This window comes from Hyperoodon ampullatus (genome assembly GCF_949752795.1).
Source record: "Hyperoodon ampullatus genome assembly, chromosome: 3".
Lineage (NCBI taxonomy): Eukaryota > Metazoa > Chordata > Mammalia > Artiodactyla > Ziphiidae > Hyperoodon > Hyperoodon ampullatus.
This window is the reverse complement of record NC_136916.1, coordinates 86,624,671-86,637,085: the sequence shown is the minus strand read 5'-3', so window position 1 is coordinate 86,637,085 and position 12,415 is coordinate 86,624,671. Positions and strand designations below refer to the sequence as shown.

The 12,415-nt window shown below is 36.6% G+C and overlaps 1 protein-coding gene across 1 annotated transcript in view; it reads left to right on the top strand.

The window, feature by feature from the left end:
• Positions 1–11,068, top strand: part of AP4E1 (adaptor related protein complex 4 subunit epsilon 1) — a gene marked incomplete at its 5' end in the record, with an annotated part of 69,122 nt that extends 58,054 nt beyond the window's left edge. The window contains 4 exons of the mRNA XM_079700852.1: positions 6,300–6,857; positions 7,987–8,177; positions 9,703–9,860; positions 10,891–11,068. Of these exons, the coding sequence (XP_079556978.1) occupies positions 6,300–6,857; positions 7,987–8,177; positions 9,703–9,860; positions 10,891–11,051 (1,068 nt within the window). The 3' untranslated portion in view covers positions 11,052–11,068. The remainder of the gene's footprint in view (positions 1–6,299; positions 6,858–7,986; positions 8,178–9,702; positions 9,861–10,890) is intronic.
• Positions 11,069–12,415: the final 1,347 nt, after the last annotated feature.

Sequence of the window (12,415 nt, the reverse complement as noted above, 5' to 3'; positions counted from 1 at the left end):
TGTTTATGGTTTCCTTTGCTGTGCAAAACCTTTTAAGTTTCATTAGGTCCCATTTGTTTATTTTTGTTTTTATTTTCATTTCTCTAGGAGGTGGGTCAAGAAGGATCTTGCTGTGATTTATGTCATAGAGTGTTCTGCCTATGTTTTCCTCTAAGAGTTTGATAGTTTCTGGCCTTATATTTAGGTTTTTAATCCATTTTGAGCTTATTTTTGTGTATGGTGTTAGGGAGTGTTCTAATCTCATACTTTTACATGTACCTATCCAGTTTTCCCAGCACCACTTATTAAAGAGGCTGTCCTTTCTCCACTGTACCTTCCTGCCTCCTTTATCAAAGATAAGGTGACCATATGTGTGTGGGTTTATCTCTGGGCTTTCTATCCTGTTCCTTTGATCTGTATTTCTGTTTTTGTGCCAGTACCATACTGTCTTGATTACTGTAGCTTTGTAGTATAGTCTGAAGTCAGGGAGCCTGATTCCTCCAGCTCTGTTTTTCTTTCTAAAGATTGCTTTGGCTATTTGGGGTCTTTTGTGTATCCATACAAACTGTGAAATTTTTTGTTCTAGTTCTGTGAAAAATGCCAGTGATAGTTTGACAGGGATGGCATTGAATCTGTAGATTGCTTTGGGTAGTAGAGTCATTTTCACAATGTTAATTCTTCCAATCCAAGAACATTGTATATCTCTCCATCTATTTGTATCATCTTTAATTTCTTTCATCAGTGTCTTATAATTTTCTGCATACAGGTCTTTTGTCTCCTTAGGTAGGTTGATTCCTAGATATTTTATTCTTTTTGTTGCAATAGTAAATGGGAGTGTTTTCTTAATTTCACTTTCAGATTTTTCATCATTAGTGTATAGGAATGCCAGAGATTTCTGTGCATTAATTTTGTATCCTGCTACTTTACCAAATTCATTGATTAGCTCTAGTAGTTTTCTGGTAGCATCTTTAGGATTCTCTATGTGTAGTATCATGTCATCTGCATACAGTGACAGCTTTACTTCTTCTTTTCCGATTTGTATTCCTTTTATTTCCTTTTCTGGTTGCTGTAGCTAAAACTTCCAACTCTATGTTGAATAAGAGTGGTGAGAGTGGGCAACCTTGTCTTGTTCCTGATCTTAGTGGAAATGATTTTAGTTTCTCACCATTGAGGACAATGTTGGCTGTGGGTTTGTCATATATGGCGTTTATTATGTTGAGGAAAGTTCCCTCTATGCCTAGTTTCTGCAGGGTTTTTATCATAAATCGGTGTTGAATTTTGTCGAAAACTTTCTCTGCATCTATTGAGATGATTATATGGTTTTTCTCCTTCAATTTGTTAATATGGTGTATCACGTTGATTGATTTGCGTATATTGAAGAATCCTTGCATTCCTGGAATAAACCCCACTTGATCATGGTGTATGATCCTTTTAATGTGCTGTTGGATTCTGTTTGCTAGTATTTTGTTGAGGATTTTTGCATCTATGTTCATCAGTGATATTGGCCTGTCGTTTTCTTTCTTTGTGACATCGTTGTCTGGTTTTGGTATCAGGGTGATGGTGACCTCGTAGAATGAGTTTGGGAGTGTTCCTCCCTCTGCTATATTTTGGAAGAGTTTGAGAAGGATAGGTGTTAGCTCTTCTGTAAATATTTGATAGAATTAGCCTGTGAAGCCATCTGGTCCTGGGCTTTTGTTTGTTGGAAGATTTTTAATCAGTTTCAATTTCAGTGCTTGTGACTGGTCTGTTCATATTTTCTATTTCTTCCTGATTCATTCTTGGCAGGTTGTGCATTTCTAAGAATTTGTCCATTTTTTCCAGGTTGTCCATTTTATTGGCATAGAGTTGCTTGTAGTAATCTCTCGTGATCTTGTGTATTTCTGCAGTGTCAGTTGTTACTTCTCCTTTTTCATTTCTAATTCTATTGATTTGAGTCTTCTCCCTTTTTTTCGTGATAAGTCTGGCTAATGGTTTATCAATTTTGTTTATCTTCTCAAAGAACCAGCTTTTAGTTTTATTGTTCTTTGCTATCGTTTCCTTCATTTCTTTTTCATTTATTTCTGATCTGATCTTTATGATTTCTTTCCTTCTGCTAACTTTGGGGTTTTTTTGTTCTTCTTTCTCTAATTGCTTTAGGTGCAAGTTTACGTTGTTTATTCGAGACGTTTCCTGTTTCTTAAGGTAGGATTGTATTGCTATAAACTTCCCTCTTAGAACTGCTTTTGCTGCATCCCATAGGTTTTGGGTCGTTGTGTCTCCATTGTCATTTGTTTCTAGGTATTTTTTTATTTCCTCTTTGATTTCTTCAGTGATCAGTTCGTTATTAAGTAGTGTATTGTTTAACCTCCATGTGTTTGTAGTTTTTACAGATCTTTTCCTGTAATTGATATCTAATCTCATAGCATTGTGGTCGGAAAAGATACTTGATACAATTTCAATTTTCTTAAATTTACCAAGGCTTGATTTGTGACCCAGGATATGATCTATCCTGGAGAATGTTCCATGAACACATGAGAAAAATATGCATTCTGTTGATTTTGGATGGCATGTCCTATAAATATCAATTAAGTCCATCTTGTTTAATGTCTCATTTAAAGCTTGTGTTTCCTTATTTATTTTCATTTTGGATGATATGTCCATTGGTGAAAGTGGGGTGTTAAAGTCCCCTACTATGAATGTGTTACTGTCGATTTCCCCTTTTATGGATGTTGGTATTTGCCTTATGTATTGAGGTGCTCCTATGTTGGGTGCATAAATATTTACAATTGTTATATCTTCTTCTTGGATCGATCCCTTGATCATTATGTAATGTCCTTCTTTGTCTCTTGTAATAGTCTTTATTTTAAAGTCCATTTTGTCTGATATGAGAATTGCTACTCCAGCTTTCTTCTGGTTTCCATTTGCGTGGAATATCTTTTTCCATCCCCTCGCTTTCAGTCTGTATGTGTCCCTAGGTCTGAAGTGGATCTCTTGTAGACAGCATATATATGGGTCTTGTTTTTGTATCCATTCAGCCAGTCTGTGTCTTTTGGTGGGAGCATTTAATCCATTTACATTTAAGGTAATTATCGATATGTATGTTCCTATTCCCATTTTCTTAATTGTTTTGGGTTTTTTATTGTAGGTCTTTTCTTTCTCTTGTGTTTCTTGCCTACAGAAGTTCCTTTAGCATTTGTTGTAAAGCTGGTTTGGTGGTGCTGAACTCTCTCAGCTTTTGCTTGTCTGTAAAGGTTTTAATTTCTCCATCAAATCTGAATGAGGTCTTTGCTGGGTAGAGTAATCTTGGTTGTAGGCTTTTCTCCTTCATCACTTTAAATATGTCCCGCCAGTCCCTTCTGGCTTGCAGAGTTTCTGCTGAAAGATCCGCTGTTAATCTTATGGAGATTCCCTTGTGTGTTATTTGTTGTTTTTCCCTTGCTGCTTTTAATATGTTTTCTTTGTATTTAATTTTTGATAGTTTGATTAATATGTGTCTTGGCGTGTTTCTCATTGGATTTATCCTGTATGGGACTCTCTGTGCTTCCTGGACTTGACTGACTATTTCCTTTCCCATATTAGGGAAGTTTTCAACTATAATCTTTTCAAATATTGTCTCAGTCCCTCTCTTTTTCTCTTCTTCTTCTGGAACCCCTATAATTCGAATGTTGGTGAGTTTAATGTTGTCCCAGAGGTCTCTGAGACTGTCCTCATTTCTTTTCATTCTTTTTTCTTTATTCTGCTCTGCACTAGTTACTTCCACTATTTTATCTTCCAAGTCACTTATCCATTCTTCTGCCTCAGTTATTCCGCTATTGATCCCTTCTAGAGTATTTTTAATTTCATTTATTGTGTTGTTCATCATTGCTTGTTTCCTCTAGTTTTTCTAGGTCCTTGTTAAATGTTTCTTGCATTTTCTCTCCTCTATTTCCAAGATTTTGGATCATCTTTACTATCATTATTCTGAATTCTTTTTCTGGTAGACTGCCTATTTCCTCTTCATTTGTTAGTTCTGGTGGGTTTTTACCTTGTTCCTTCATCTGCTGTGTGTTTTTCTGTCTTCTCATTTTGCTTATCTTACTGTGTTTGGAGTCTCCTTTTTGCAGGCTGCAGGTTTGTAGTTCCCGTTGTTTTTGGTGTCTGTCCCCAGTGGCTAAAGTTGGTTCAGTGGGTTGTGTAGGCTTCCTGGTGGAGAGGACTAGTGCCTGTGTTCTGGTGGATGAGGCTGGATCTTGTCTTTCTGGTGGGCAGGTCCCTGTCTGGTAGTGTGTTTTAGGGTGTCTGTGGCCTTATTATGATTTTAGGCAGCCTCACTGCTAATGGGTGGGGTTGTGTTCCTGTCTTGCTAGTTGTTTGGCATAGGGTGTCCAGCACTGTAGCTTGCTGGTCGTTGAGTGAAGCTAGGTGTTCGTGTTGAGATGGAGATCTCTGGGAGATTTTCGCTGTTTGATATTATGTGGAGCTGGGAGGTGTCTTGTGGACCAGTGTCGTGAAGTTGGCTCTCGCACCTCAGAGGTACAGCACTGACTCCTGGCTGCAGCACCAAGAGCCTTTCATCCACATGGCCAGCCCTCTGTCCCCATGACTGTTACGGCTTCGGCTGCCAGGGCCCCTCAAGAGCCGGCAGCCTCAGTGAGGCCACCCTCCCCTCAGGCTCTGGGGCAGTTCCATGTCGGCGGAGGGAAGAGACCCCGAGCCAGGAGTTTCAGCTCTGCGGAAACCGACTGTTTCTTTTCTTTAAGTAATTTAACAAAGATGTCTCTCTGGTGTCTTCTGGCTTGTGTAACTTCTAACTAACAGCAGATTAGACAGTGCAGAAGAAAAGATCAGGGACTTCCCTGGTGGTCCAGTGATTAAGACTCCACACTCCCAATGCAGGGGGCCCGGGTTTGATCCCTGGTCAGGGAACTAGATCCTACATCCTACAGCTAAAGATCCTGCATGCTGCAACTAAAAGATCCCACATGCTGCAACGAAGATCCCGTGTGCCACAGCTAACATGCAGCACATCCAAATAAATAAATAAATAAATATTTTAAAAAGTAAAGATCATACACTTGAAGACAAAGTAATGGAAACTATCCAAAATGAAACACAGAGAGAACGAAAAGACAAAACAGAAAACAACCCAGAGCATCAGTGACCTGAGGAACAATATTGAGCAGTCTAATGTACATCTAATTCGAGTCCCATGGCTACTGGAAATGGAAGTCCTCCTCTCCCCCAAACCCTCAACTTTTAAAATTAATTAATTAATTAATTTTGGCTGCAGTGGGTCTTCTCTAGTTGTGGCGTGCGGGCTCTCTAGTTGCATTATACAGGCTCTAGAGCACGTGGGCTCAGTAGTTGTGGCACATGGGCTTAGTTGCGGTATGTGGGATCTTACTTCCCCAACCAGGGATCAAACCTGGAGCGCGGAGTCTTAACCACTGGACCTCCAGGGAAGTCCCCCAACTTGTTTTCATTTTTGTGTTAATATAATGTTAGTTCTTGTTTGATGGCTTCTGAATTGAAAGGTAAGAGACAAACTTAGCTGCTGAGACTTGGAACAGAGCTAGAATTCTGGTTAACTAGAATCATGTGAAGGATGGCCACTCAGTGTTAAAGACCCCAGGAGGATGAACTTAAAGTAGACCCAGTCTACTGCACTGATACTACATAGAACTTTGTGAGGCAAGGGGGCACTTGAGCCATCACTCTTCTTAGATGGATTCGCAGACATTTCCTTGGGAGGCTTAGGTCAAGGATGGCAAGTTTGCTGTTCCCATCTCCTGAGTCTGTACCAAACATCACTAGTTACTTTTAGAATTCTTTCTTGCTATGTGTTCCAGTCACCCACACTAGCTGTTTCTTGAGGTGAAGTCAGTTTTTCTTCCCTGCTTATCGACTCACAGGTCATGAAAACAGGATTATTATAGATTACTGAACCAAAGTTTGACCCATCCCTGTATTTGAGGGTATCTTAGCTTCTACAGCACAACTCTGGAAACTCAAAAAATGGCTAGCTTTCTCACTGTTTTTAATTTATGCAGTTCTGTACTCTAGTTTTCTTAAGTCTAACAAGTTTTTAGAATTGTTCATTATTGACTTTTTGACCTTATTTCTGTTTCTTATTTTATGTGTTTTTAGTGAGAAATAGATATAGCTTACTAGTTCAAAGTTATGTAGCTGTCAGAATTTTAGGACTTAACATTTTATTCATCTCTGAATTTTTGTTAATCTATGCTTTATAGGTAGAACCTTAGCAAGTTTGTACATTGCTCATTTGAAATTATAAAAAAAAATTAAAACTCATGACTTAGTAGAATGGTTTCTTTTTCTATTATTATGTTTTATCTTTGCAGCTAGGAAAAGCAGATACCCTTTCTCACAAGTTCAGAAGGAAATCAAAAGTCAAGGAAACCAAAAGTGGGCAAACAACCACTGCTCAAAATATGACCCGTTCTTCCTTTAGTTCTTCATCAAATGTGACTTATGAAGAAGACTATTATTTGGATCATTTGCAGGATAGAGGAGACAAAGAAGTAAAGAAATTTTCTCTTAATTCAAAACTTTTAGATTCTGAGTCACTCACAGAACTGCCCTTGGTTGAGAAAATCTCAAATTGCAGGCTGTCTACACCCTCTTTGTTTGCTGATAACAACATGGAAGTTTTTCACCCTCCTCAGTCCACTGCAGCCTCAGTTGCCAATGAAATCTCTTTAGCTGCTTCTTTGTTGGAAGAAACTACTGAACACGTGCATTCAGATCTTATGGAGGTCTGTAATAATGAGACCATATCAGTGTCTTCTTACAAAATTTGGAAAGATGAGTGTTTGTTGATGGTCTGGTCAATTTTTAATAAGAGTGCTTCAGAACTGAAAAGTGCTAACTTAGAAATTGCTCCTGCAGAAAATTTCAAGGTAAGACAATGAATTACTTAATGTTTCTTAGTGTAAGAAACATTACTTAGTGTTTCTGCTGTTGACTCATCTGATAGCTTATAAATTTCTCCCACATCCTTCTTTCCTCTTTAGCAAAAACAGTGAAAGGTGTGACAGATTGTTTTATTATTTTAAGTAGGAAAAAATTATTCAAAAGAGACAAGGAAGCATAATAAAGATGTATTGGGGAAGACTGAGAAAACTGACCCAATTTCTTCCATGAGCTAGAATGTATTGAATGGGATACTACCTGGGCCTGACCTGGGCAGAAGTTCCTGACTGTAGATGTGCATTAGAATCACCTGTGGAACTTAAAAACACAAAACAAAACCCAATTCAGTTGTCTGAGCTTTAGCACCAGAGCTTGAGTAAGGGTGGAGAATGAGAGGGAAAGATTTTTTTTTTTTTTGCACTCTACCTAGCTTTAAAAATTTGGTGCTAGGGACTTGCCTGGTGGACAAATGGTAAAGAATCCACCTTCCAATGTAGGGACACAGGTTTGATCCCTGGTCAGGGAACTAAGATCCCACATGCCCCAGGGCAACTAAGCCTGCGCACCACAACTACTGAGCTCATGTGCCTCAACAAGAGCCCGCGTGCAGCCACCTATAGAGCCCGCACGCCCTGGAGCCTGTGCGCCACAGCTAGAGAGAAGCCCGTGCACCACAGCGAGGAGCCTGCATGCCGCGATGAAAGATCCCGCGTACCTCAACAATCCCACATACCTCAATGAAGATCCTGCATGCCGCAGCTAAGACCTGATGCAGCCAAAAAAAATAAATTAATTAAAAAAAAAAACTGGTACTAGCTAGTATTGAGAGCCACATGACTAGAGTTTAATCTGTTTTTTGTTGTTGTTAAACCATACAGACATTTTCATTGTAATACCATTTGTTACATAATTCTGACCTATGTATTATTATTTCTTAATTATCTGTGCTAGTGAATTTTTCTCAAGTGAAGTTGTCAGTTATCTTCATGGTGTGGCTTGTTATTAACATCTCACAATTGTATGCTTTTGTAGCACTTCAATTAAATAGAAAATAGTTATTCATATGATAGCCTGTATTGAACCCTTCTTCAATACTTACATTACTTTTATTTACAGATCACTGAGCCACCTGGATGCTGCTTGCCTGTAATAGAAGCAGAAAGCACCAAAAACTTTCAATACAGTGTGCAGATGGAAAAACCTTTTACAGAAGGGAATCTTTCTGGTTTTATAAATTATCAAGTGATGGATACTCATTCTGTTCAGCTCGAATTTTCAGTAAACTTATCACTATTAGATTTCATTAGGTAAATATTTTTTAGAATATTAATTCAAGTTATTCCTTCATTCAGCAAATATTTATTAGGCCTCTTCTCTGGACAGAGCACTGTACTAGGTGCTAGAGAGTGTAACAACTCAAAACTACACATACCCCTATGTTTAGGGAGTGTTCAGTCTAGGGAGGAGACATTGAACAATCACATAAATGCATGTATAATTGTGAATTGTGCTATGAACAGGAAGTAAATGGTATGATGGGCCATTATAATGTGGGTCCTGATGTAGGTTCGAGTTGGCTAGTGATCTTGGAGAACTTCTGAGGGAAAGTAATATTAAAGTAATGTTTAAACTGAAATAATTTCAAAGATTCTGTCTGACTTTTTAAAAAGCTTTTAAAGTTTCTTTCATTTGTGTTTCATTTATTTGATTAATTCTTTCATAAAGTTTGTTCATTAAGTTTTAGATCTGCAAGAAAATGGCTTAACAAAGTTACTAAACTTTTATTAGACATACAGTATTTAGTATTTTACTAGCATTGTGCAGTTACCCAAATAATTGAAAACAACCTTTTAACCCTTCTGCTCTTGTTTAGTATTATGAATATATTATACTGTATTCAAACATTTTTAAAAATGAAGCCTGCCTGAACCAAGAATGCAGAATACCAATGAATATCTGTAAAAAAATTTTTTTAACCTTCACACATCTACCTGTGTTAGACTACTATAATTTTTGCCCATTCTTTAAAGCCTTTTAGTAAGAACATGTTTATCAATCTGTCAGAGTATTTATTTATACCTGTGGTGCTGAAAAGATAGAATCTAGCCTTCAAAAAACTTACATTCTGTGACTACGAAGGTATGTCCCATGGTGAGCATTAGTAACCTGAAGAAGCACAACATATATGACACAGACGGTTCTTCTGTGCTTATTAATAAAATCCTCTGTATCTTAAAAAAATATTTTTCCTAATTATAAATTCAATACATAGTTATAAAGATTTAAATGCTATAGAAAAATATAAGTAGAATATAAAAATTTCCTATAATTCTTCCCAGAGATACCCCATTGTAAACTATTTGATCTTCAGTCACCTGAACCATTTAAAAAATACATTTATTAAAATCCTTTCTCTTGGTCCAGTTTGCTTAAGGTGCTAAGTCTTTGTATTCTTACTCTTGTACATGACTTTGATAGAGTATCTCATCCCCAAATCTAAAGTATACATGAAAGAAAAGTTTTATATTTGAATGATTCATGAAATTACTTGGTGAAATTTTACTGTAATGACTAATACTCAGAAAAAGAGAGAACTGGGTGATTTATTGAAAAGACATTTGTTCTTTAATAACATTTGCTTTCAGCATTTTCTTCAGGTTGGAGGATAATGGTAAGTATCCTAATCGTATTTGGTTTAAAAAACATAGATTTTGTGGGATTTAGATTTACAATGATTTTTTTTATTCCCACGAGTCATTTGAAATGTATTTATCTGTTCAGAATCATTTCATTCTTAATGGACATAAATCTAATTTTAAAAATTATTTTCAGGCCATTAAAAATCTCGACTGAAGACTTTGGTAAACTCTGGTTATCCTTCGCAAATGATGTGAAACAAAATGTGAAGATGTCAGAATCACAAGCTGCTCTGCCTTCTACCTTAAAGACCCTGCAACAGGAACTAAGACTTCATGTTGTTGACATTATAGGTTTGTAGTGTTCTAAAAAGGCAATCTTGTGTTTATAGGGGCTTTCTTACAATCAGAAAACAAATCAACTCTTATAAGTGTCAGATTTCTTAGAGCTGTATTTCATGTTATGAGTATCTTTCAGATAAGTGTGTTGTTCAGACTTTATTAAAGAATTTTTTTGTGTGGTAAAATATACATAACAAAATTTACCATTTTAACCATTTTTAAATGTACAGATTAGTGGCATTAAATACATTCATGTTGTGCAGCCATTGCCACCATCATCTCCAGAACTTTTTCCTCTTTCCTAACTAAAACTGTACCCATTAAACACTAACTCCCCATTGCCCCTCCCTCTCCAGCCCTTCGCAACCACCATTCTATTTTCTGTCCCTATGAATTTGACTACTCTAGTTACCTCATCTAAGTAGAATCATACAATATTTGTCCTTTTGTGACTGGCTTATTTCACTTATCATAATGTCTTCAAGGTTCATCTATATTATGTGTCAAAATTTCCTTCCTTTTTAAGCCTGAATATTGTTCCATTTTACGAATGTACCACATTTGTTTATCCATTAATCTTTTGACGGACACTGGGGTTGCTTCCACCTTTTGGCTATTGTGAATAACGCTGCTTTGAACATGGGTGTACAAATAAATCTGTTTGAGTCCTTGCTTTCGGTTCTTTTGGTTATATACCCAGAAGTAGAATTGCTGAGTCATATGGTAATTCTATATTTAATTTTTGGAGAAACTGTCATGTTGTTTTCCACAGGAACTGCACCATTTACATTCAGCAATGCACGGGGGTTGCAGTTACTTCACATCCTCACCAACACTTATTTATTTATTTATTTATTTTGATAATCACCATCTCAATGGGTATGAACTAGTATCTCACTTTAGTTTTGATTTGCATTTCCTTAATGATCAGTGATGTTGAATATCTTTTCATGTGCTTATTGGCCATTTGTATATCTTCTTTGTAGAAATGTCTGTTGAAGTCTTTTTGTATTAAAGAATTTCTCACTTTGTTTTGCTGTAGGCAATGAAGGGCTGTTGGCCTGTCAGCTGCTCCCATCCATCCCCTGCTTGCTGCATTTCCGAGTTCATGGTGACATGTTAGCCCTGTGGTTCAGATCCTCCTGCTCTACTCTTCCTGATTATTTACTATATCAGTGTCAAAAGGTGATGGAAGGATCCTAGCAGAAGCTCTGCTTATATTTTACTCCATCAAAATAAATGGTTTACATAGATAAACTTATTTACCAAAGTAAAAAGGACTCATGGTACTTCTAATGAAAATGGGGATTATTATAAGTGTGGTTTTATGTGTTTTCTTTATGATTCCTGATCAAGAAAGATCCCCAAGAAACTGTACCCCTAACCTTTTACTCAGGATTGTACAGTATGTTTGGGTCCTAAAACAGTGACCTAAGCTAATGTTATAAACTGCTAATGATTTATATATCACTTAGTGTAGAGGGACTGAAAATATTTATTTTGTTATAAATAATTTTATAGCAGATTTACTCTAGTGCTAGCTGATTTATAGTAAAGCCAACTCTCAGTTCTCTGCATTAATGGAGGGGAGACATGGACTTAATAATCCCAAATCGAATTCAAATTTGGCTTTGGAATGCAATGTATGCTTTTTGGTAGGCAAGTCATTACTTTCAATAATGTTTTGCTTAGATCAGTATTGATCTAAGTTGGCACAGCACACACTAATAGTTCAGGAGATCCATGAGCATGTTGGATATTGGGGGGATCCAATCTGTGGTACAGTTTTTATTATAGGTAACTTGTTACACATAATTGCAGACAGTTAGGCTATAAAATTTGTTTTCCACTTGCGTTTATTTTTAAAATTCAAAGTGACTCACTGTATTCTTGTTTTACAAACTCAGAGCCATTTACAAAATATTGTATAGAAACAGAACCTGAAAGAGCACACAGTACTAAAGTAAACAGGTATAAAAGGACTTTTTAGTTATGGCAAATATCTTAGTTTCCACTTGGGTTTTTTTTTTTTTTGGCAAATTAAAATTTGTGATTAGAGTATAAACGGCAAAACCATCTTTCCTGGGCTTTGAATCCACTAGTATTCAATGGATACAACCAGAAGAGTGACTGTCTAAGTATACCATACAGGTTCTTCAGTAAAATATATGATTTTTATGTTATAGTTGTGCCTATATATATGGCCTTTGTCAGAAAAGAGGTTAAGCCTAATATGAATGATAGACCAGAATCTTGAGATTATACATTAATGTTAAAGACTGAAATAGTATTTTATAAAACCTTATGGTGCTGTGGAAAATATTTATTATTTCACTTTTTCTGATACTTCACCATGGAAACTATTCAGGTAATATAGTTTTAAGTCATTGCAGTTAATACTCTGGTTAATTGGTACTGTTTATCACCCAGGTGTGGAATTGTGGTTTTAGGTTATCTCATTATTAATCATAGCTGATAAAGATGCTGAGGAGATTCCCCAAAGCTGATAGAGTTCATTAGTCATTTGTGTTTAGCATATCTCTCCCTAAAAACAAAAGCAGCATTAA